Source organism: Podarcis pityusensis, assembly GCF_964106645.2.
Source record: "Podarcis pityusensis genome assembly, chromosome: 6".
Lineage (NCBI taxonomy): Eukaryota > Metazoa > Chordata > Lepidosauria > Squamata > Lacertidae > Podarcis > Podarcis pityusensis.
Window position 1 is genome coordinate 73,574,405 of NC_138030.1, and position 24,890 is coordinate 73,599,294.

Here is a 24,890-nt window from a genome sequence, read left to right on the forward strand (position 1 = left end):
TAACAACAAATTTAAAACACTTAATTGATGCAACAAAAACAGCATAAAATACAGTATAAAACGTGAATAACAATAACTTCGGAATTCAAAAATCAATTTAGAGGGGAAATTCATCCAATAAACATTAGATGATCACCAGGGCTAGCTGGCTAAATTAGTTCTATTTGGGCCAGTGAGGAGACCAGGGGAGAATTAGCTGTGGGATCCCAGAGCGGGTAATCTTCATAAAAAGGGGAGGGGGAGGGAAGGAAGGGGAATAAAAGATCAGGCTAAATTCAAATTGAAAGCCAGGAGGAATAGCTTTGTCTTACAGGCCCTGCGGAAGGAAGTTAAATCCTGCAGGGCCCTGGTCTCATGGGACAGAGCATTCTACCAGGTTGGAGCCATCACTGAGAAGGTCCTGGCCCTGGTGGAGGATAATCTGACTTCCTTAGGGCCCGGGACCTCTAAACTATGATTATTCATGGACCTTAAGGTCCTCTGCGGGGCATACCAGGAGAGGCGGTCCCATAAATATGAGGACCCTAAGCCACAAAAAAGAATAGTGGGGTACATACATGGTTCTCCTGCTCCCCCATTTCATCTTCACAACAAACCTGTGAGGTAGGTTAGACTGAGAGTTGGTGACTGACTCCAAGCTCACCCAGTGAGCTTCATGGCTGAGTGGGGGATTCGAACCCTGCCCTCCCAGGTCCTGGTGCCGCACTCTACAAATATTACACCACTCTGGTTTACACTACAAGGCAAACCACTTCCAATATCCAAAGGAGCACAGAATATGGTGGCGGTCACAAAATTCTGCTTCTTGAGGATGCTACTGGTTGAAAGTGGGGCAGAAGGCTGAACTTATCCTTGAAATCAAGAAGGCTTCCCTCCATGCTGTACAAGAACTTCCACTATAGCTGTTAAATACATGTCCAAAACAGAGCTGAGATCTTCCTTTCTAAGGTTTCTGATTTGAGAGATATGAGTGTCGGTCTCCTGGTTATCCCCACCCTTCCAGCTGTATATTTGCATATTTTATATTCCAGGGCATTAAAAAAGGAAAGCGTGTTGATTACGTATACCACCTCTGATGTGCTGCGCAATGCACAAATAACAAGCTGCACCACACTTCCAATCAAAAGGAAACAGCAATCAGCAGGAAATGTTTCGAGTGCATTCGTATGAAAAAGTCAATTGACAGTTCAACATGAGCTCATTCTCTTGGCTGGCTGAATGTCTACAACAGATGTGCCTGACTTGCAACAACAGGGTAATTCTTCCCTTCGCTGTCAGAAAGTCTAATTGCAATTGATGAGCCCAAGTAATTTCCCAAAGGTCAGTCCACGTGCTACATTCCAGTATTTCTCTCATGGAAGTCTTATTCACATGAGCCATATGATATGCAGGACCCAATCTAGCAGCAGTTAATGTCTTTGAAAGATGAAAAATGCAGATGGAAGAAAATGGGGCAGTCGAGATCTACGATATACTGGCTTACCGTATTTTTCGCACCATAGGACGCACCGGACAATAGGACGCACTTTGTTTTAGAGGGGGGAGAACAAGAAAAAATTTTTTCCCCCTCTCTGCCCAGCGCCCCTTCAGCGAAGCAGCACGAGGCGCTGCACAGAGAGGGGGAGAACTTTCCCCCTCTTGTTTTCCCGCTCTAAAACAAGGTGCCGTTTAAGGTGCGTTCAGGCGACTACCTTGGAAACCTGGAGAGCGAGAGGGGTCGGTGTGCACTGACCCCTCTCGCTCTCCAGGCTTCAGGTTCCTTTCGACCTGCTCTTTGGGGCTGGCGGGGGGAAGCCCACCACCAGCCCCAAAGAGCAGGTCAGGGAGCAGTGGAAAGGCGCAGCAGAGAGGCTCCTGCCATAGCCGCGCGTCACCTCTGCAGCCGGGAGAGGGTCGCGGGGCTATGGCTTCTTTAGCCCCGCGCGCTCTCCCGGCTGCAGAGGTGACGCGGGGCTGTAGAGGCTCCTGCCATAGCCGCGTGTCACCTCTCCAGCCGTGAGAGGGTCGCGGGGGGCTGCTTTAGCCCCGCGCGCACTCTCCCGGCTGGAGAGCTGACGCGCGGCTATGGCAGGAGCCTCTATAGCCGCGCGTCACCTCTGCAGCCGGGAGAGGGTCGCAGGGGGCTGCTTTAGCCCCGCGCGCGCACTCTCCCAGCTGGAGAGGTGACACGGGGCTGTAGAGGTTCCTGCCATAGCCGCGCGTCAGCTCTCCAGCCGGGAGAGGGTCGCGGGGCTATGGCATCTCCGCTCCATAGGACGCACACACATTTCCCCTTCATTTTTGAAGGGGAAAAAGTGCGTCCTATAGAGCGAAAAATACGGTATATGCTACGCTGCTTGAGAACCAAAAGTTATGGACGTTTCCTTTGTTTTAAAACAAAAAACTTTTAAGCCCTCCCCTAAATTACTATGAGGAACGCGGGTGGCACTGTGGGTTACACCACAGAGCCTAGGGCTTGCCGATCAGAAGGTCGGCGATTCGAATCCCTGCAACGGGTTGAGCTCCCGTTGCTCAGTACCTGCTCCTGCCAACCTAGCAGTTCGAAAGCATGCAGTGCAAGTACATAAATAGGTACCACTCCGGCGGGAAAGTAAATAGTGTTTCCATGTGCTGCTCTGGTTCGCCAGAAGCGGCTTAGTCATGCTGGCCACATGACCCGGAAGCTGTACGCCGGCTCCCTCAGCCAGTAAAGCGAGATAAGCGCCGCAACCCCAGAGTCGGTCACGACTGGACCTAATGCTCAGGGGTCCCTTTACCCTTTACCTTTAAATCACTATGATTGGTACACCATAGGAAAATAATTCACTGTGACTGAAAGCTAGTCTTAGCCATCAAAAAGATCTCCCTTTCTCCCTTCAAAGATCTGGGACTTTTACCAGTCAACTTGTTTTCATTGCTTAGGATGGCGAATTTTTCCATAGAGCCAAACTACAGAGATACCCAGTAGCAGACTGGGGAGTCCTCATCTGTCATGAGACACCTTGTTAATGATGGGATCTGACTCAGAAATGCAAAAACCTTCTGCCAACTACCCCATTTTGCCTTCTAATTTGGGGTACACATATAGCCGATGAATACTCATAAATATAAATTCATGTGCATGTATGTACACAAGCGTAAAAAAAGTGAGTCTTACGCTAGGTTATACCAAGGGACCAGGGTGGCTAAAAATTAATGGTTTTTTAAAAAAAATAAAATTAAAAATCGGATTTAAATTGCTTTTGGAGGAAAAATCTAAAGATAGTTTTCTATTTAAGTCACATTATAGTCCAAAGGCTATTCATCAGGAAATAAGGATTTGAGTTTTTCATGTGTGCTAAAACTCAGTCTAAGGTTTTTGGGTTTTGTTTTTTTAAAAAAAGTTTAACCACATCAGTTAGCAAACATGGATACATATGCTATAATGTTATTGTTTTAGTTAAATAAATTGTTTAAATTGTTATTAAGTAAAAGATTGTTTTAGTGATCTGTCTGGGTGATGGGCTGTTCAGGGGAATGAAGGAAGTGGATCTGTGTGAGATGGCAAATGGCTAGGTGGTACAGTGGTACCTCAGGTTACATACGCTTCAGGTTACAGACTCCGCTAACCCAGAAATAGTACCTCGGGTTAAGAACTTTGCTTCAGGATGAGAACAGAAATTGTGCGGCGGCAGCGGGAGGCCCCATTAGCTAAAGTGGTGCTTCAAGTTAAGAACTGTAGTTCCATAAAGAAGGCTGATCGCTGAAGAATTGATGCTTTTGAATTATGGTGCTGGAGGAGACTCTTGAGAGTCCCATGGACTGCAAGAAGATCAAACCTATCCATTCTGAAGGAAATCAGCCCTGAGTGCTCACTGGAAGGACAGATCGTGAAGCTGAGGCTCCAATACTTTGGCCACCTCATGAGAAGAGAAGACTCCCTGGAATAGACCCTGATGTTGGGAAAGATGGAGGGCACAAGGAGAAAGGGACGACAGAGGACAAGATGGTTGGACAGTGTACTCGAAGCTACCAGCATGAGTTTGACCAAACTGCGGGAGGCAGTGGAAGACAGAAGTGTCTGGCGTGCTCTGGTCCATGGGGCACGAAGAGTCGGACACGACTAAACAACTAAACAACAACAACCACAGTAGTTAGAAAAACACCGATGCTGGGGGAGAGAAAAACAGGGCAATGTTTGATTTCTGTTTGAATCCAAGGCTTGGAACCCCTGGAATCATGCACTGCTTGGAGACTGGGGTGCCGTGCAACAATATGCTCAGTATATAGAGAAATAGCTTGGGTGTCACGGCTTAAGTTTAGTGTCAGAGTGAACATTTCATATTTATATACTGCTTAATCCATGAAAGAGTCTAAGATTTATGATTTACGTTTAAAAAACCATTAAAATATGATAAAACACAATGGACTTACACTTTATCAAAACATAAATAAAACGGCAGTTTTGAATCAAAATATAAATAAAACCGCCGTTTCAAAGCAAATATTTGCTTAAAACAATTACTTTTCCGATATGAGCTGCTGACTTACCTTCATTACATTAAATAAAACCTCCTGCCCAAGGCTGTCTTTTTCTTTAAAAAAGTCGTGCTCGGGGTATGTCCTAGCAATGTCCCTTCTTATAAGCTTTTCAGAAGGTGAAGTCATTTTCAAGAGTTCCGAATATTGATCCTTAATTGGCATATTTTGAGCTGTGCATAAAAGCTGCCAAACTATTGCTCGGAAATGATGTGGTATCCCTTTTCGAACAAGTTCCTAGAGCGTAAAAAATAAATAAATCGATGAGCGTTTATTTATTAACTGCTGTACTTGCAATAATCTCAAAGCGTGCAGTTTACCAAAATCCTCATATTCATGCGCACATATTCTCATTTTTTAAGAAGGATGTGATAGCAGAAAGACCAAAAAAAGGCAAAAAAGGATAATATTGAACACGTAATTGAACACAATTACGTTTTACTGTCTATCACAGTCTACGATGCCAGGCATTACATTCTGAACCGCCAGATTTTAGAGAGTGATATTTCTAAATGCGGACACTGCCAACGACTAATGATTTTGAACACTGCCAATCAACAAACCTTAATTTGCTTCTCTTTCTTTTTCCGCACATCTTCCCAATCATTCACAATTCTTCCCCAAAGGATCCAGGAATCTTCCTCGAGGTGGCTGAGGTTGCTAGAAGCTGATGAACTAGAAACAAGTGAGGATCCGCTGTTTCTTCTTGACCCATCAACGGAGCGCAGCGATTTGCTGTCGGTCTCCAACAATCTGCGGTAAACACAAAACACTTTGAATCTTCTGGACGTATTGAAAAGAACAGGCCAGATTTTGCATTTGAAATTGACAGCTCTGCCATGAACTAAAATTAAGCATGCTTGTTTGCACGACCTCCTTGATTACCCTTTGAGACTAAACAAAGTAACAAACAAACCAAGTTTTAATATTTTAGCACTGGAATCAGAACCTTGTTCTTTGAAATGGTCCCCCCCCCCCCGGTAAGAGAGTATTTAATGAAGCTCACAAATCAAAAGGTAGAATTATTAAGGGGAGAAATGGAACACACAGGTGGGTGTGCATGGGTGTCACAGCCAGACTCCAAAAATGGAAAGGGGGCATTTGCCAGGAAGAATCAGAAGGTATTGAAAAGCTCAAGTATATCCCCTGCTCCTGATCTGTCCATGTTTCCCCATTCTATATTTGCAGTAATAGAATACACACATTTAGGGGAAATGTGTTTGCTGACAATTCCATTCTTGATGTGTGAACAAGTTGTAGCTAAGTATTAAAGGTAAAGGGACCCCTGACCGTTAGGTCCAGTCGCGGGCGACTTTGGGGTTGCAGCACTCATTTCGCTTTATTGGCCAAGGGAGCCAGCGTACAGCTTCCTGGTCATGTGGCCAGCATGACTAAGCCGCTTCTGGCGAACCAGAGCAGTGCACAGAAACACCGTTTACCTTCCCGCTGGAGCGGTACCTATTTATCTACTTGCACTTTGACATGCTTTCGAACTGCTAGGTTGGCAGGAGCAGGGACCAACCAATGGGAGCTCACCCCGTGGCGGGGATTCAAACCGCCGACCTTCTGATCAGCGAGTCCTAGCCTCTGTGGTTTAACCCACAGCGCCACCCGCGTCCCTAGCTAAGTATTAAGCCCAACTTATTAGTAAAATAAGTGAGGTTGAAACCATGAACATACTAAGTAGTGACTAAGCCTCATTTAACAAATGAGTAAGTCCCGTTGATTGGACTGAACTGATGCTATCATCATCATTATCATCTGCCAATAACTGGGGGAAAGTTCACTTTCCTCTCCTCTTACAGTCAGAAGCCCTATCAGCAGTTATATATTGCTTACAATTTTGCCGTTCACTTGGATGTGTTATGGTTCTACTTTGGGACATTTGATTTATCATTGACAGAAACAAATCCCAAACTATTTTCTCATTTGCGGTTTGCTCTGCCAAAATGCCCAAGTTAGTATTGTAAGCTTCCCACCCCCCATGCACCCAATTTCCCTGCTCCATTCACCACCTCCTTTCTAAATATATTGAGCAAATGAGTTGAGATTACTAAACTTACCCTGCACTTTTCCTTTCAGGCAGCCTTTGCCAAGCCGGTGCTCTCCAGATGTTTTGGACTACAATTCCCATCACCCCCGGCCAGTCATGCTGCCTAGAGCTAATGGGAGTTGTAGTCCAAAAACATCTGGAGAACACCAAGTTGGCAAAGGCTGCCTTAAAGGAATAGTTGTTTGCTCATCAACTTTATAGAAATACTTTAAACAAGCATGTGCAACACTTGTTATGCTGAAAAGCAAATACCCAAATGCTTCTATATTTCCAGTTGTTAAGGTAAAGGTAAAGGGACCCCTGACCATTAGGTCCAGTTGTGACTGACTCTGGGGTTGTGGCGCTCATCTCGCTTTATTGGCCGAGGGAGCCGACGTACAGCTTCCGGGTCATGTGGCCAGCATGACTAAGCTGCTTCTGGTGAACCAGAGCAGTGCACGGAAACGCCGTTTACCTTCCCACCAAAGCGGTACCTATTTATCTACTTGCACTTTGACGTGCTTTTGAACTGCTAGGGTGGCAGGAACAGGATCAAGCAACGGGAGCTCACCCCGTCGCAGGGATTCGAACCGCCGACCTTCTGATCAGCAAGTCCTAGGCTCTGTGGTTTAACCCACAGCGCCACCCGCATCCCTATTCCCAGTTGTTAGCTTAATGAAAATTGCCAGTTAACAAAGAGAACGACAAATTCTCATAAACTGTCGAGGGAATGAGCCACCTATGATAGAACTAGACCACTTTATGGCTTAACATTAATCCAGGGAATATAGAATTAATGTTCTGGAGGCGGGAAGGGGGACTTACAGCAGGCGCTGCTCCATTTCTACTTCCTTAGCTTTTTTAGCATTTAAGATTATCATAGGCTTATGAATCAGCTGTAACAATAGCTTTTCTGTCACTGTTTATGTTTAAATCAACCTTGAACTCAGTTAAAACAGCAATTATTTACCTGAACAGGCAAGACATGAGCATTATCCGTAACTAAAAATTAAGGTAGGGCACAGGATGGGAAAGCAGGGAGAAAAGGAAGCACAAGGCCCAAATACAAGATTTGGAACTGGAACTCTTACCATCACTGTGCAAGTGATGGACTACTTTTTGAATGTTAAGACATGGCTCATGAAATTTAATAATTTCTTACCCGACTTGGCCTACAAGGCAAAACTGCTACGTTCCTTACATTTGAAAAACACAAAGAAAACCTTTCTCTTACAAGCAGTGCAGTAAACAAGTCCAAACTCCAGATAAGCATAGAAAGCGCGGTTGTCTACTCTTGAAGAATGAAACAAATACTTCACCATAACAAGTCATAATTTTGCAACCCGGACTGGGGCAAACGTTTGTATTTTGAAGTATTTATCCTAATTCTCTGTTGTAATCCTTACCTTGATAAGTCCATGGCTCCTTTTTAATTCAGAATCTGCAGTTTATGATAACGTAAGCAGTCAGTAGAAAAGAAACCACTTCATTTCCATCAATGATTTACGTTCCTCAAACAGATTCGTGATTGGTTAAGAATGAACCATCCCAATTTATATTGGAGGGGAACTTAACCCCGTGTGACTTAAAAAAATAAAGAAACCGAGTACCCGTCCAGAGAAAGGTTCCCTACTTCCTTTTTTTCACACTTCCGGTTTTTGTCAAATCTTTTGCACATGCTCAGGTCAAAGTTTGTTTTCCACAGTGACAGAATGTGTAATCTGAATCCTGCAGAGCTCTGAAGAACTGTTAGGTTCATACATTTCGTGAGTGAAAGCAGGCAATTCCTCAGGTTTCTAAGCACGTTTTCAATAAGGCTTTCTAAACACTGGTATTCCGCTTTGATCTCTTAGGATTACAGTAAATCTAAAGGAATTTCCCATTTTAAGAACACACACATACAAGCACCTGAAAATAGTTACTTCCGTTTTCCGAAGAATATAAGTGTTACCCAAACAGAGAAAGAGAGCAAAAGTGAAACAGAGAATGGATGGACTAGGAGAGATCTGTGATAAAATGAAATGACACAAAAGGCACTCTAAAAGAAAAAGAGGACACAACAACAACAAAACCTACTGAAGTGTATAAAATTAGAAAGATAGGCACATGGATATATCCTTGCTGGCATTCATGACTTGTTTTTATGAGGACAGATAACTACTGTTCTAGCTGAGTGCTACAGGGAGAGAGGATTTAGAAGAAAATATATTCATCTTATTTGCCTAACACAGGACAGTCTCTTGGAGACTCACAACCAAATTAAGAAACAAACAAAAATTGTTAAAAGCGGCCACCAAAAGGTCACAAATCAATACACGAAACATGAAACACCAGCTTCTTAAACAAAACAAAACAAAAAACCACCAAACTAGAGGACACCAACATACAGCTTTAGCACAGCAAGACCGTATTCCATCAAGAAAAATAGTAATTTAAAATTTAAAATACTTGGGCAATGACATAGAAGGGATAGTTTTGACAGTGGTGATAAGGGACAGCTGGTATACAATGGGTACCTGTAACACTCCTGTAGTTGCACTGTTTATAGCAATCAACCACAACTACATACACAGCTTGCTTTGAATTGTGAATGTTCTTCCTGCCAGTCCCTGTGGGTGACACACGCGTCACAAACCAACCATAGTCTAGCTTGTCTTGTTGCATGGCCCCAGATCGTGGTATGCTTTATCTGTTTCAAACAAACTACACATGGAAAACTAGAAAGACAAGTCAAGGTTTGTTCTTGGCTTATTTTTTTTGTTTAGCACTCACAGTTGGTTTGCAACAAGCAAGTGAACTATGATCTGGGTTCACAAAACAGCGGGAACTATTTGTGCTGCACGTAGCAGCTGGGGGTGGGGGTGGGGGGAGGCACAATCACAAATTAAGCCATGGTTTGGCTTGCCGTGTGGACAAGGCCAAGTAAGAACACAAAACGCCAAAGCACAGGGACCTTGATGAAGAGACACTGCTCAAGTCAATTGTATTTATAACTATTGTACTTTTAGGACCGTAATGTGATCTTTTTTGCATTCAAGCCTATCGAGAAGGCATTAAAAACAACAACAACACAATTGTACTGCAGTCTTACGTACAATATTCGGGTGAGGTTGTAGTGTCACAACCCTTTATTGTGACAAAAGCTATGGTCCGTCTGGTTGGGGAGGAATATGAAACTGAACCGGAATGCAAGGTATGTAAGTCTTGATTAAGAAAGAATTCCCAGCATTCTTCTGAAAAACCAGATGGAAACTTGGGAGATTTAAAGGCAATTATATGTTCCACATCTTTGAACACACTAGCTTAGCTTTCCAAGAAAGCACAGGAACGTGCTGCTGCTGTTGTTGTTGTTGTTGTTGTTTTAAAACCAAGCCACCCACCTGCACAATTCGACATGCCACAGGTTGTCCAGACTCACTCACCTGGCAGCAGACGCATATGACAGAATGCCTACGCCGCAGGCTACTGGATACCTTCCAAGCTGAGCTTATCGCCTTGCCAGGTAATTATACGGCTCGCGACCAACGGCCAGACAAATAAGCTGGAAAACATGCCCCGCCACTGGAACCGATTTCCGAGCTCCGCCAGGAAAGCTAAGCTGCCACTCACCTGTTTTGCTCTTCTAATTTGGCCAAGAGCTCTAAGTCATCGGGACTCAATTCCGCGGGGGACAAAGGAGACAACGCTGGAGTCGAGAGTGTGGTAGAGGAGGATGCCGTGTGTAATGAAGCAGATGGACTTGCCACCTGGCTGGCCATTTGACTGACAGTGTTCTTCACCCATGAGAGAGTAGAACTCAGCTTCCCTGTAACCTTGTCTGTCGCCACCTGAGGAGGAAAGCATACAAGGAGGCATTTAACAGCTCCCTGGTCAGGAATGGCAAGCACATAGCCATAGGTGTTTAGCTGGATCCCTCCAGTGGTTCCACACACACCCCATCTTTGTTTTTCTCCTTCCCTTTCCATGCAACTGTAATTTGTTCAGCCACATAGAATCATCTCAGGTATCTATTAATGATCACTGGTGCATTTATTTTATGAGAAGAAAGAACTGATAGGAAATCGAGCATTTGCAAGTTCTGAAAAAACAACATCTAAAGCTTGCAGGTACGTCAGCCTTGTTAATAAGACTTACGCAAAAATGTCTAGTCACACAGCCAAATTTTACTAGCTGGCCTGCTCACAGATATCTTACCAGTAGTTTGTGTATTAACAAAGAAGAGAACCAGTGCGATGGATTTTTGAGGGGTTTTTTTTGGTTTTTTAGGAAATCAAAGTTGTTGAGCTTTTCTTGGGAAATCATGGGTAAAAATACCTCATAAATAGGACATTGCAGAGGGCAGGTTTCTGCTGGGGGTGGGGCAGAACCTCAGATAAGTGATTACTTTCAATGCTTTTCAATAATATTTGTGGATCTATGGGGAGCAGCTACCCCCCCCCCCAGCCCTCCCTTGGCTACACCCATGACCAGTGCTATTTCACATTTACAGTAAAAACAAAGGAGTTTTGTTGCACCTGAAAGACTAACATTTTTTAATGGCATGAGCTTCTGCGGACTCAAACCTACTTCTTTAGATGCATGAAGTGAAATCTTAGCTGGCAGATATATGAAGAAAAAAGAATCAAGGTGGGAAATGGATGGCAAAAAATTACAGCCGGTGATAATTAAGAGATTTAAATGTATGTTAAATACCTTTTACAGTAGCAGATGGGTGATAATTTTTTCTCAGCATTGCTGAGATGACGAGCAGTGAGAAAGCCAGGTTTGCTTCAGGATTAACCATGAAATCATTCTTGGTTAAAACAAAATTGGATTTCAGGGAGCTCCCAAAAAGTGAATGATCACTAAAATGGCAAGCACAATTCAATGTAAAGTGATTCACACTGAGTCTTTTTTGTTGTTGCCAATTTCACATATAAACTAATGGGGTCTGTACTTCAATGACTGACCAGGAGCAAGACTTTGAGGATATCGTGGAAAGATCAATGGAGTTGTTGATCTAGTCTGTGGCAGCTATGAAAAAGGCAAATTCCATGTTAGGGATCATTAGGAAAGGGACTGGAAAAAACCTGCCAATATCACAATGCCATTATACAAATCTATGATATGACCACATTTGGAATACAATGGTACCTCGGGTTAAGTACTTAATTCGTTCCAGAGGTCCGTTCTTAACCGGAAACTGTTCTTAACTTGAAGCACCACTTTAGCTACTGGGGCCTCCTGCTGCTGCCGCGCAATTTCTGTTCTCATCCTGAAGCAAAGTTCTTAACCTGAGGTAATATTTCTGGGTTAGCGGAGTCTGTAACCTGAAGTGTCTATAACCTGAAGCATATGTAACCCGAGGTACCACTGTACTGTGTTCTATTCTAGCAGGGGCACAGGGTGGGGGTGGGGCGCAGGGGCGGTTGCCCTGGGTGCAAAATCATTAGGGGCACAAAATTTCAACAATTGGTGCTGCCTCAGTACCAATGCGCACTGTCAGTGGGCTCCGTGGAGAACCACTTCTGCATGCGAACCAGGAAGTGACCTCTCCAGACAACGGAATGACTTTTCTCTTCTTATCTCTGCAATTGCAATCTCATGGGTGATGTGTATGCCATTAAGCAGTTGAATGTGCACGCGTACTCTGTCCGTGCGGCCCCGGGGCATTGGTAACCCATGCTACGCCACTGCATTCTGGTCCTCTCACCTCAAAAACAATAGCGTGGAGCCAGAAAAGGTTCAGAAAACAGGAACCCCAAATGATCAAGGGGCTGGATCAACCCTCCTGAGAGGAAAGCTCTCGGGCTTTTTAAGTTTGGAAAGAAAGGGAGCATGGTTGGACATGGCAGGCGTGCATAAGATTGTGCAAGGTTGAGAACATGGACAGGGGGAAGTTTTCCTCTTTTTTTCAGAAAACTAGAACCCCAGGATCATCCGATGAAGCCGACTGCTGAAAGAAGCAGGACAAGGGAAAGGAAACTATATGCCGTGTGAAGCAGTGAACACTGAAATTTGCTCCCACAAGATGTTGTGATGGCCGCCAGCTTGGACGGCTTTAAAAGAGAAGCAGACAAATTTATGAAAGATAAGGCTATCAATAGCTACTGGCCGTGATGGCTACCTCTGAATATCTCTTGCTGGAAATCACAAGCAAGGAGAGCGATGTTGCATTTAGGCTACTTGAGGGGCTTCCTATTAGGCTAGTGGTTCCCAATTAGCCAAGTACTGCAGACCCTTTGTTTATCAAAAGCCAAGCCACAGACCCTCTACTTCTGAAAATATTGATATCTCTGGGGTACTTTTTGTTACATGAACGGTGTCACCATACCCTCCAACATGTCCCAGCACAAAACCAAGCCACACTCTCATGCAGGTCACGTGACCTGCGTTTTTAGGTGCTGCGATCTCACACGATTTTGGGCACCATGCTCTCACACGAGAACGTTTCCGAGCACAATTCAAAGTATTGGTGCTGACCTTTAAAGCCCTAAATGGCCTCAGTCCAGTACAGTGGTACCTCGGGTTAAGTACTTAATTCGTTCCGGAGGTCCGTTCTTAACCTGAAACTGATCTTTACCTGAAGCACCACTTTAGCTAATGGGGCCTCCTGCTGCTGCCGCGCCACCGGAGCCCGATTTCTGTTTTTATCCTGAAGCACTATTTCTGGCTTAGCGGAGTGTGTAACCTGAAGCGTATGTAACCCGAGGTACCACTGTATATCTGAAGGAGCGTCTCCACCCCCATTGTTCTACCCGGACACTGAGGTCCAGCGGTGAGGGCCTTCTGGCGGTTCCCTCACTGCGAGAAGCCAAGTTACAGGGAACCAGGCAGAGGGCCTTCTCGGTAGTGGCACCTGCCCTGTGGAACGCCCTCCCACCAGATGTCAAAAAGAATAACAACTACCAGACTTTTAGAAGACATCTGAAGGCTACCCCGTTTAGGGAAGCTTTTAATGTTTGATGCATTGCTGTATTTTAATATTTTGTTGGAAGCCGCCCACAGTGGCTGGGGAAGCCCAGTCAGATAGGCAGGGCATAAATAATTTTTTATTATTAATTATTATTATTATTATTATTATTATTTGCCCGCCCCAACAGGATGGCCCAGACAGACCACCAATTAGGAACCACTGTTGTAGGCATCTGGTTGGTCACTGTGAGAATAGGCTGCTAGACTATACAGTGGTACCTCAGGTTAAGTACTTAATTCGTTCGGGAGGTCCATTCTTAACCTGAAACTGTTCTTAACCTGAAACATCCCCTTTAGCTTATGGGGCCTCCTGCTGCTGCTGCGCCGCCAGAGCACAATTTCTGTTCTCATCCTGAAGCAAAGTTCTTAAGCTGAAGCACTATTTCTGGGTTAGCTGGGTAACGTGAAGCGTATGTAACCTGAGGTACCACTGTATAAACCGCTGACCCGAGTCAACAGAGCTCCCCTTATCAAGGATGCTGGATTTTTTGTTTTGCTTTGCTACAGGGTGAGCTGTACTTGTCCTGCTCCCCGTTTGCTCCTGCAGGCCTCTGGTGCCAATGTTTGTCTCTGATTCACCTCCATAAATTTGAATACAGAGAACAATGCCAACCCAGAACCGACTATCTCATTTGCCAGCCGTATTTACATGCAAGAGGTTTCTTCTTGTTGGTGATACTTCACAAGCCAAGACATTTGTTTTCTTTGGCACAATAGAAGCAACCAAGAGCAAGGCAGAAATTGCTCTCTGCCAAGAAAAGAGAAAAACTTTCACTCCGAGAAAGTGCTTCTAAATTAGTGGAACCCAAAAACACCAGTTGTTGTTTTTTTTAAATAGCCACTGACTGAACTTGAAAGGAGAAGTAAAAACTGCAGAAGTAAATATGCATAATTTTAACATGCTAAAAAACCCACAAAGCCTCAAAGAACAGCAAACGTTCCCTCTTCTTTTAAAGCAATGACAGGTATTTATTCCCCCACAAAGCAAGTTTCCAGAGAACTTGAAAATGTTGTTTGGTCTGTTTGGTTTTCTAATTTGCATGACTTGTTGACGCTTTAATTTGAAATATTTCTGCAGAACTGCAAAACACGGTCACTATGTACCTGTAAATGCCAGCACAGGTTAGCATTTTTGTTTCTCAGGTAACACAATCGCCATGTTTAGCAAAAGCAAGAAAGGGACATGTCAAGGTAGGCTTGACCTTTCCAGTTTGTCTCATACAAGTGCTGGGCATAAATATATCCAGGTTTCACACAGCAACCTACTGAAAATGCTCTTCGGAGACTTCACATACAGACTAATTTAAGGGCCAAATCAGACAAGTTGAGGCAGCCTTGTTGTTTATTCACATGTCTTCTCTGAACCCACATTAAATAGAGGGATTTTTTTAAAAAAAATTTACAACTAAAAGGGCACATGGAGAAGGAAAGTTTTACTTTCCCCTTCTGTTGCCTCATGCACTTTTCTGCCCAGATTTGCTCACTCCAGGTTTTGGAGTCAGCTGAAAAGAGGTTGCCTTTGGTGACAGATATTTAGTTTTCCTTACCGACATACCCCTATTATTGTAAAATTCAATCTACTTAATACATGTACAGTACCGAATACTCTCTCTCTCTGTGTTTGTACATATATGTAAACTTGATTTTTTACTCCTGTTAGTACATGTTACAGAATACAATGTTTAAAGGATAGCTTTAAAGGAAATCGATGTACATTATGCATTTGGGTAAAAAATTATCAGATTCCTGCATTGCAGGGGGTTGGAGTAGATGACCCTTGGAACCCCTTCCATCTCTACAAGTCTATGAACTCAATGAATTAATAATAAACTAGAGTCTATTGATTCAACAGGTCTACTCAGGGTAGTAAAGGTAAAGGGAACCCTGACCATTAGGTCCAGTCATGGCCGGCTCTGGGGTTGCAGCGCTCATCTCACTTTATTGGCTGAGGGAGCTGGCGTACAGCTTCCGGGTCATGTGGCCAGCATGACTAAGCCGCTTCTGGCGAACCAGAGCAGTGCATGGAAACACCGTTTACCTTCCCGCTGGAGCAGTACCTATTTATCTACTTGCACTTTGACGCGCTTTCGAACTGCTAGGTTGGCAGGAGCAGGGACCGAGCAACGGGAGCTCACCCCGTTGCAGGGATTCGAACTGCCAACCTTCTGATCGGCAAGTCCTAGGCTCTGTGGTTTAACCCACAGCGCCACCCGCATCCCACTCAGGGTAGTAGTAAGCGTGTAAGTACACACTGTGCTCCTTCTGGGGTAGTTAGCCCTAAACAGCTGGAATGACTCTGACTGGCTGGCTAAACCAGGTGGGGATAGCCAACGGGTCTCAAACCCTTGGTGAGTTAGGGGCTTCCCCTCCATGTGGAGACAGGCTCCAGCAGGTTGAGCAGACGAGACAAGTAGTGAGTCCAGTGGCCAAGAAAATGGTTTCTGTCTATGCTGTAGAGGGAAGTGAGGGGCATGTTGGGCTCATCAACCTGGGAAAGCAGCCGATCTCAGAGAAGGAAAACTCTGGTCCTAAACCTCCGCTGCCTTGCGGGACATCTTTGGGAGAAGAAAAGGCTGAGGAGAAAACCCCTCACAATTCCGGAGTAAAGTCCCTAAGATGGTTGACTGGCATCTTCTACACCTCCTTCCTGCAACTGCTACAGCCAAACTGGTGCCAAACGCATTGCTCTGCTTTTCTTTGGACCACATCAGCGAGGACAAGGTGGGGCAGGGCCTTGTCTTCTGGGCAATCCAGGACCTTCATACCCACTGCCCAGGCTTGTGTCCCGCAGAAGAGATCTTCGGTGCAATGGTTCGAATTCCCCCTGGAGGCACACTCCATTTTCTCTCGAGACAGACGGATGCCAACGGCTCTTGCTTTTCGCTAACCTGTCCCGGAAATCACTAGCTCTCCAATACCGTTTTCTTGACTTACACAAAGCGTGTCAGATTTTTCATGACTTAATGAGGTTAATGGAATCCGCACCTCAAAATTCATTGCTTTTATATCCAAACTCAAGTGTGAATGCATTCGAACCTAAGTGAGGACAGCTGAATTGATGAGATGCGAAGGAAGAAAAGCACACCTTGGAGTGTGGAGAAATAGATTTCCCAGCGCATAAACCGAGCAATGGTAAAATAATAATAATAATAAACAACGAATATTAAAGTGTTTGCCCTTCAATTCATCTCAAAGCACCCAGGAAATTCCTATACAGTGGTACCTCAGGTTACATATGCTTCAGGCTACATACGCTTCAGGTTACAGACTCCGCTAACCCAGAAATAGTGCTTCAGGTTAAGAACTTTGCTTCAGGATAAGAACAGAAATCGTGCTCCGGTGGCGCAGCAGCAGTGGGAGGCCCCATTAGCTAAAGTGGTGCTTCAGGTTAAGAACAGTTTCAGGTTAAAAACGGACCTCCGGAATGAATTAAGTACTTAACCCGAGATACCACTGTAATCTATGGAAAATAGGAATACACAAAAGGGGTGAAAGATGGACCCTGATACTTGCCACCAACACCCACCCCATACTGAGCAGTCCAGTTCCAAATGGTATCACACCATATCTGCTATGTACCAGTCACCCCAACAAATGGCAGCCTTAGAAATTAATCCCCTCCCACACTCCCCTGGAGGCAATATGTCCCTCAGGCCACACAATAAAGAAATTATTATCTGAGCAAACACTTCTTATAAGGTTATACCTGTGCACCTTATTTCTTTCCCTCATTAAGTGCTAATGATGCTTCTCCAGTGGGTCAGTGACAATATTTTTTATTCCTAAATGGAAGTACAGTAGCCAAATCATAAGCCAACTGTGAAGTTTATGGTCCACTGCAGAATGGAAAATGGATTCGCCAAGTTCTAAGCCATGGACATTACTAATCTACACTTACTTAATGCCTTCATGTACCATAAAACACACTAATGATTACTTTAGTGCTGTTTAATGATAGCCAGTATCTTAAATATTATGCTATGATAAGTTATGTTGTCATTCTAACAGGGGCCAATGTCTAAATGAGGTGTTTGCAAGAGGGTAATGTGTATTATTTTGTGGGAAGAAATTATAGAGGAAGTTGAAGACTAAAACCCCAAATGATGTTTTTAAGACTTCTCAATTTTATAGCATTTTCCCATAAAACAGAAATCATTCAGAAATTTTATTAATCCTGGCCTTCAGAAGGATTAAAGAGATAATCTAAGACAGGGAATACTAATATGTATTAAGAATGAATTTTCCAATTAAGAATAAGTATATTCAAATTGCAATAAAAATGCTGGCTAGCAACATTATTAAAAAGTTACAGGAATGCAAGGTCCTGAATATATTGTTTAAAAAATGAGATGGAAGATATAAGTTACTCCTTCTCACATTCAGCTCTTCAGTATGACCAACCATTATCATATATTAATATATTTTACCTTATTCTCTTTGAACATTATTTATTCAGTAAGTGGATTGTGGTGAATGCAGCTATTAAACCCAACGCTTAAGAAAAAACTTCTGTTAAAAATAACATGAATTGACACAAAATTACTGTTTTAGATAAGAATTGGCATAGTCTTATATTTGCAATGACCTACAGATGTACTTAACTTTCCTTTTCCTGCACTATCAGGGTAAGCAAGATAATATCCAACCAATAAAAACAAACAGGCAGAGCAAAAAAGGTTACAACAACTGTAACCATCAGATAGCTCTTGTTAGATGGGAAAGCAGCCAAGCAGAAAACAATTTATACTCAACAAGAACTGAAATAAGATTTACAACGGAATCCTATCTTTGACGTGCACCTGCTGAATGAAACTCTTACATCAGGCCAGATAAATCTCTTTTTTGATAAGTTACAAGCTTGGTGGATCAGGGGAATGTTGTGGATTCCAGTAAGGCTTCTAACAAAGTCTCGCCTGTTATTCTTGTGAAAAAGCTGGTAAAACGTGGGCTGGACAAGGTAACTGTTAGGTGGGTTTGTAGCTGGTTGGCTGACCGAACCCAAAGAGTGCTCGCTAATGGTTTCTTATCATCCTGGAACAAAGTGAGAAGTGGGGTGGTTCTGCCCTGGGCCCGTTATTGTTCAACGTCTTTATAAATGACTTGGGCGAAGGAATTGAGGGGATGCTCATCAAATTTGCAGATGACACCATACTGGGAGGGGTAGCTAATGCCACAGAAGACAGAATCAGAATTCAATATGACCTTAACAGATAAGAGAACGGGGCCCAAACTAACCAAATAATTTCAATCGGGACAAATGTTAAGGTTCTACACACCTAGGCAGGAATAACCAGCTGCACAAATATAAGATGGGAGACAGCTGGCTTGCCAGTAGCACATGAGAAAAGGATCTAGGGGTCTTAGTGGGCCACAAGCTTAACACAAATCAACAGTGTGATGCTGCAGCAAAAAAAGCTAATGCTATTCTAGGCTGCATCAATGGAAGCCAAGTGCCCAGATCAATGGAAATCATAGTAATGTTCTATCCTGCCTTGGTCGGACCACACCTAGAATACTCTGTCCAGTTCTGGACGCCACAATTTAAGAAAAATATTGACAAGCTGGAAATTGTGTAGAGGAGAGCACTCAAGATGATCAAGGGTCTGGAAACCAAGCCTTAAGTGGAACAGTTGAGGGAGTTGGGATGTTTAGCCTGGAAAAGAGAAGACTGAGAGAAGATAGGATAGCCATCTTCAAACATCTATAGGGCTGTCACCTGGAAGATGGAGCAAGCTTGTTTTCTCCTGCTCTGGAGGGTAGGAATCAAATCAAGGGCTTCAGGTTAAAAGAAAGGAGATTCCAATTAAACACCAGGAAGAACTTTGACAGTAAGAGCTGTCTGACAGCCAGTATTTTAAAAAAATGTTTCTAGTCTTAAAAGTTCAGTAGAGGACAGTTTTTGATCGTGTATAACCCAGCTTGTGTGATAGGATGCTAATCATATTTCCATGAAAATTCTATCGGTACCAGTGAAACATCCATTCTATTTACATAGCAAGTTTAGGATCAGGACACAAGAATGGAAAAACAATTTAGAGGAGTAACAGATGCTAATCTTATGCTAACCCTATGCTCATCTTACATTAAAGTAGATCTTATCTTTCATCACCTTCTACAAATCTCCAAACCCACAGAACTGTGTGCTTCAAGGTTGTTTTACATGGGGATCAGCCAGTAAAAATTAGGGCCGCTCTGCCCATTATGTATCAGCAGATTGCAGTTTCCCCCAGCTAAACAAGCAACAAGGAGCAACTGCTTTTTGGGTTTCCTCGGTCCTGCTCCAATGGGATATATACACATTTACCTCATGCATGCTAGAGTTTATGGGTGTATATATTAAATGTTTTGTACGCTGGTACAAAAAAGAAAGGTACAAAAAAGAGGACGAGATGGTTGGACAGTGTTCTCGAAGCTACCAGCATGAGTTTGACCAAACTGCGGGAGGCAATGGAAGACAGAAGTGCCTAGCATGCTCTGGTCCATGGGGTCACGAAGAGTCAGACACGACTAAATGACTAAACAACAACAACAACAACACAAAAAAGAAGAAAAAATGTCGAAAGCAGCTTTAGGAGACAGACCTAAGAGAGGCACATAGCCCTCATCACATTTATTTGGAAAGAGGTCCAATTGGTTTAATTGCATTTACTTTCAAGCTATCTCGATACTTTACTGCTAGTGGCAGGTCTCCCTCCCTTCCTTTCAGAGGGGAAAATGCAGCTGTTAAAAGAGTGAGATTCTACCCCTGTTAATTTTCCCCACAACCCACTAATGTCAGCTTAACCCTAGCCCTAGCACCTGGTCCTTACAGATTTTATTTCCTGAAGAGATTTTGTTTAAATGCAGTTAGCAGTATGCAGGAGCTTGAAAAACTGAAGGGCAAATGAGAATCTTAAGTGCGTCACCTATGTGTAAAATAAAGAAAAGGGAATTATGCTGGGGTAAAGTCAACTGTCCACATTAAAAACACAAAATCCTAGGAAACCATGCACCAATTGCCTATTCTTAGTTAGTCTTCCTCTAGTCTTCATGAACCTCCTGGATACAAGCCCTGCCTTTCTATACACTTATCAGCCATCTGCTGGAAAAACCATGTAATTTCCCTCTAACCACAAAACACCAGGCCTCAGCATCAAACAATGTGGAGAAGGTGAGGAAATGGAGTCAAGGGGGAAAACGCACAATACCCCATGACTTTTCAATATGCACCTGACAGCCTCTCCCCCACATTGATGTCAGCTTCTCTGGCCTTGCTCAAAATCCCAGCAACCATCAGAAAAACGAAAAAATAGTGTCAAAATGTAAGTAAATCTTAATCTCAAACTAGGTTATAGTAGCCTGCCGCAGGAAGGTAACAAGCGCTGAGCTGCCTTAGGGACAAATTGCATGCTATGCTTATGTTTAATGTATGTAGAGTTTGGTGTCAGCGTTGCTTGTGTTGTTCACTTGTGTTCCTTTGGTGGTGAGAGAGGTTGGGGTTGGCCTAGGGTGTGATTGTTTGCTTGTGATTGGCTGTGGTGATCTTTGTTTTCGTGTGTGAGTGAGGTGGGTGGGTGTTTTGGATCAGGTTAGCCATATTGATTTGTATGCTGTTGGTGGATTATTGTCATTGTCCTGTTGGGCTGTGTATGTGATAAAGGGGAGCCATAAATAAAATAAAATAAAAAATTGCATGCTATGCTGGGAAATCTTTGATTGATCTCCTGGTGTTTTGAGTTTGTTTGTTTTTAACTAAATACATCTGCATGCAGGGAAAGAAGGTGCTGATTTGATCAGTAAAGCAGCATTGAAAAAATGCAGCTGGAGGAGGAGGGTTACCTCCCTCAATTTAAATAACCCTTCCCCAAAAATACTGTCTGCTGATTTGCAAGGGGAGGGAGGGAGAGAGGGAGAGAGAATGCAGCCATGATACAGGCACTTATATACTTCCCTGTGGAGCAAGTAGCAGCGTGAGAGAAGCAATTTAGAATGGGAAAATAGTGCAAGGGAAAGTGTTAAACATCTCCACCCTGGCACCACTTGAGGAATCAAATCAGTTCCACCCCCCCACCCCCACCCCTTTGCCCAATCCAACTATATTTAGTACAGACAAAACGAGACCAGTGATATAATAAACCAACTGTAATGTGTGGCTTGGCCTTCAGCCTATCTCCCAGAGTTTTTAAGTTGGATATCCTAAGTGGATAGCCCTCTCTCTCTCTTTTTAACTCAGCAAACAAACATCGTTGTTCCAACTGTAGCAAGCTTTTGTTTTTCCCTCAAGGTCAGCTTTCTCCTCCCTACAAAGACGCCTGCAGAAAATAAGATTTTGGCCTCCTCCCACTCCACTCGCTACTCCATGGGGGAATTCCAAACACCCATTGTCTGCAGCTTTTCCCACATCTTTGTGGATCAGCTAAGCCCCACAGGCAAATCAAGAGTGGGAACAGGGAGGGGAAATGCCTCTATCCCTATATACACGCTGTCCCTAGGTTCAGAAGTGCATAGTTTTCGGCTATGCTGAATGATGAACTTTCACCCAAGCCTCCATCATTGGTTTGAGCAACCCTCGCCGATCTGAGCATACACCTCTGCTTTAAACGTCATTTATTCTCTCAAAAGTTTCATCACAGTATCTTCTGGGGTGAATTTTCGAGGAAACATAAACTCTTTCCAAAAGCAAACTGAACTTCCCGGAAAGCTATCCTGGACTGAACCTCAGCATGCCGAGTATACAAATAGCTGACTTAACAGGGATTTTTAAAAAACACTTTTTTTTACAGGAAGTGGGTTATGATTCTGTGGAAAAATGACAATATCCTTATGCAAGCTCATCACTCTTATGCAAGCCTTCTGGTTTAGAATTAGTCAATCTGAAGTTAAAGGCTGTCCAAACTGCAACTTGGCAGAAGAATGTTTCGTACAAGAGTATTTATAATGGACAAAATCTTGTTTTGAACTAGCAAGCAGAGACTCATGAAAGTTTAAACAGGCGGATCAATATTTCCAATGCCTCGGGGATGCAAGAGGATCAGTCACTTTTAAATAAATATCTAGCATCTTCTGAAGGACCACCTCAATTCATTCTACTGCCATTTAAGCAAGAGATAGGCATCAGTTAACATGGTTCATGTAGAAACTTGTGTTTCAGTTTGATTCTGTTAGGTGCTTGCAAGCCAGCTGAAATCAACATGTTACCCCTTGTAAAGGCCACTGGGCTCAAACTAGATGTCTTGGGTAATTCACTCCCCCAGGCAAGATCCACACATATCAACAGAATCTCTCTTCTTCCGCTGCAAGGGTAATGGAATCTTCTTATGAGAATGAGCAGTATCAGTAATAAAACCTTGCTGTTATCCCAGAGTGTCCTATGGGATACCATAGCTGGGCAAAGGGAAGGGAAAAAGCAGCTCAGGAAAAATGGTTTCAAGCCTTAAACAGGGAAAACATACCAGTCTCCGTAATGGGTGGTGCAACCAAGCCAAGTCAAAAGGACCAGAGGCCTAGAGCTTATTTTTCCAAAACAGTGTCTCAGACATACTTAAGCTTCTCTAAGGAACTAACTCCATGCCTGAGCTCCTTTGGGGATCTTCCCTCCTCCCCATCTCAACCAACTGTTTTGCAGGAGACAATGCAGAGATCTTAAAATGCATGCCATCCTGTGTGTGTGTGTGTGTGTGTGTGTGTGTGTGGCTCGCTGCTGCCATAAAAGGATTTCAAAAATGGGCGCATCTGATTTAAGACACCTCCACCTCTGACCGAGAATTACACGCAGGACAAGAAAAAATATTCTTTGCCATATGTGGTTGGGATGGGATTGTAGAGGCACCGCGTGGACCTAGTGCGGACTGACTGGAGCCACTCAGTTCTTAGGTTGGGTGCATCCCATGGGTTGAAATCAATCCTCAACAAGTGAACTACAAGACTGACGTTTTGTGCTGCACCATCTGCGAGTGCAACCTTTCTGTGGTTAAGCAGAAAGCTCTCTGCCCTTACTCAGGGGCACTCTTGCTGATGGCTGAGCATCTTTAAGGAAAAAACGCGGTCTCATCTCTGAGGGATTATGCCCTGTCTGATAAAGCCGGATCAGGTCCCTTCACTTGGAGTTGGTGCTCAGCCTGGGAGAGCCAAGAAGGGACGTTGCCGCAAAGACTAACCACAGAAACACACAACACAGGGGTCGTTCCCCCGCCGCAGAGAGGAAATCCGGTGGGTGGAAAAGAGGAGGAGGAGGAAACCCGACGAAATCCCGCACCAGCGCAAGCAGCGCGCTCTCCGATGTTGATCTGTTGCAATTCCTTTTGCAAGACGCCTGCAAGACGCGGGGAAGGGAGAGCATGCAAAGCAGCTCTCTTTGCAAGGCCACAACAGGCCCGAGGAGACAGAGAAAGAATTAAAGAAAGAAAGAGAGAGAGAGAGAGGCGTCCACACCTTCCTGTCATTCGCGTCTCCAGGGCGCAGCGCGGCGAGGGGGCTCCGTGCGCCCTGGCCCTCTCCAAGGCCACCGGGCTCCCCAACCCCGGCACCCTTTCCCCCGGGGTGGTGGGTGGGTGGGCTCTTCCCCTGGGGTCTCCTCCTCCCCCCTGGGGTGCAAAGGAGCGATGGGGGCCAGGAGGGGCGCCGCTCGCTCACCTTGGAAGCCTTTGCCGGGGAGAGAAGGCGAGAACATCAGTTTCCTGGGCAGCCAGCCCGGCCCGGAGCCGCCGCCGCCGCCGCTTGCTGCTGCTGCTGCTGCTGCCTCGGAGCTCCCCGCCCGGACGGCGTCCCGCCTTTCTTCGTCCTCTCTTTCCCCCTTCCTTCCTTCCTTCCCTCCCTCCTTGTCTCTCCACCCTTTCTCCAGCAGCTCCAGCCTCGAGAAAGCGGGCCACGTCCCTGGGAGAGACCCGCGCGCAGGCGCACGCGCCCCCCTCCGCCGTCGGGGCAGGCGACTCGAGGCTGGACGAGAGGGCGAACGGCGGGGAAAGGGACGCCGCCGGGCAGCCGGGCTGCAATGCCCCGCGGGTTGGCTGGCTAGGAAGGCCGGCCTCTCGGCGGGGCTGCCTTCCCTACCGAGGAAATAATGCAGGCTGCGCGGCATCCAGCAGCCGGGCAGCTTTTCTCGCGCGTGGTTTGGCTGCCTTGAATGCTAACTTGATTCTCAGCTTTCTCCCAGCGGGGGGAAAGGCACTGTCTCCTTAGGTGAAAACAAGATCTAGATGGGAACTGTGTTGTCATAACACATGGGTTCTTCCTAACCATACTTCTTCCTCTGCTCCTTCCTTCTTTCCTTCCTTCCTTCCTCCTTCCTTTGCTTCTTCCTCTTCTTCTTCAAATTTGTATACCGCTCCCATAATAAAATATTAAACATTAAAAAAGCTTCCGTATACAGGATTGCCTTCAGACGGTTCGGGGGTCCAATGAAAACAGGGACGTCCTACCATACCCTCCA

General features: G+C 44.6%; 1 protein-coding gene across 5 annotated transcripts in view; it reads right to left on the reverse strand.

Moving 5' to 3' along the window:
• Nucleotides 1–24,360, reverse strand: part of EVI5 (ecotropic viral integration site 5) — a 68,406-nt gene extending 44,046 nt beyond the window's left edge. For 2 of the 5 annotated variants that reach the window (XM_081008613.1, XM_081008609.1), the window contains exons 1-4: nt 24,095–24,359; nt 10,139–10,356; nt 5,061–5,250; nt 4,510–4,734 (exon numbers count right to left, since the gene is read on the reverse strand). In XM_081008613.1, the coding sequence (XP_080864739.1) occupies nt 4,510–4,734; nt 5,061–5,250; nt 10,139–10,287 (564 nt within the window). In that variant the 5' untranslated portion in view covers nt 10,288–10,356; nt 24,095–24,359. Of the gene's footprint in view, nt 1–4,509; nt 4,735–5,060; nt 5,251–7,935; nt 7,965–10,138; nt 10,357–11,221; nt 11,241–24,094 lie in introns of those variants that run through there. The other 3 variants (XM_081008612.1, XM_081008610.1, XM_081008611.1) reach the window with 3 other exon arrangements.
• Nucleotides 24,361–24,890: the final 530 nt, after the last annotated feature.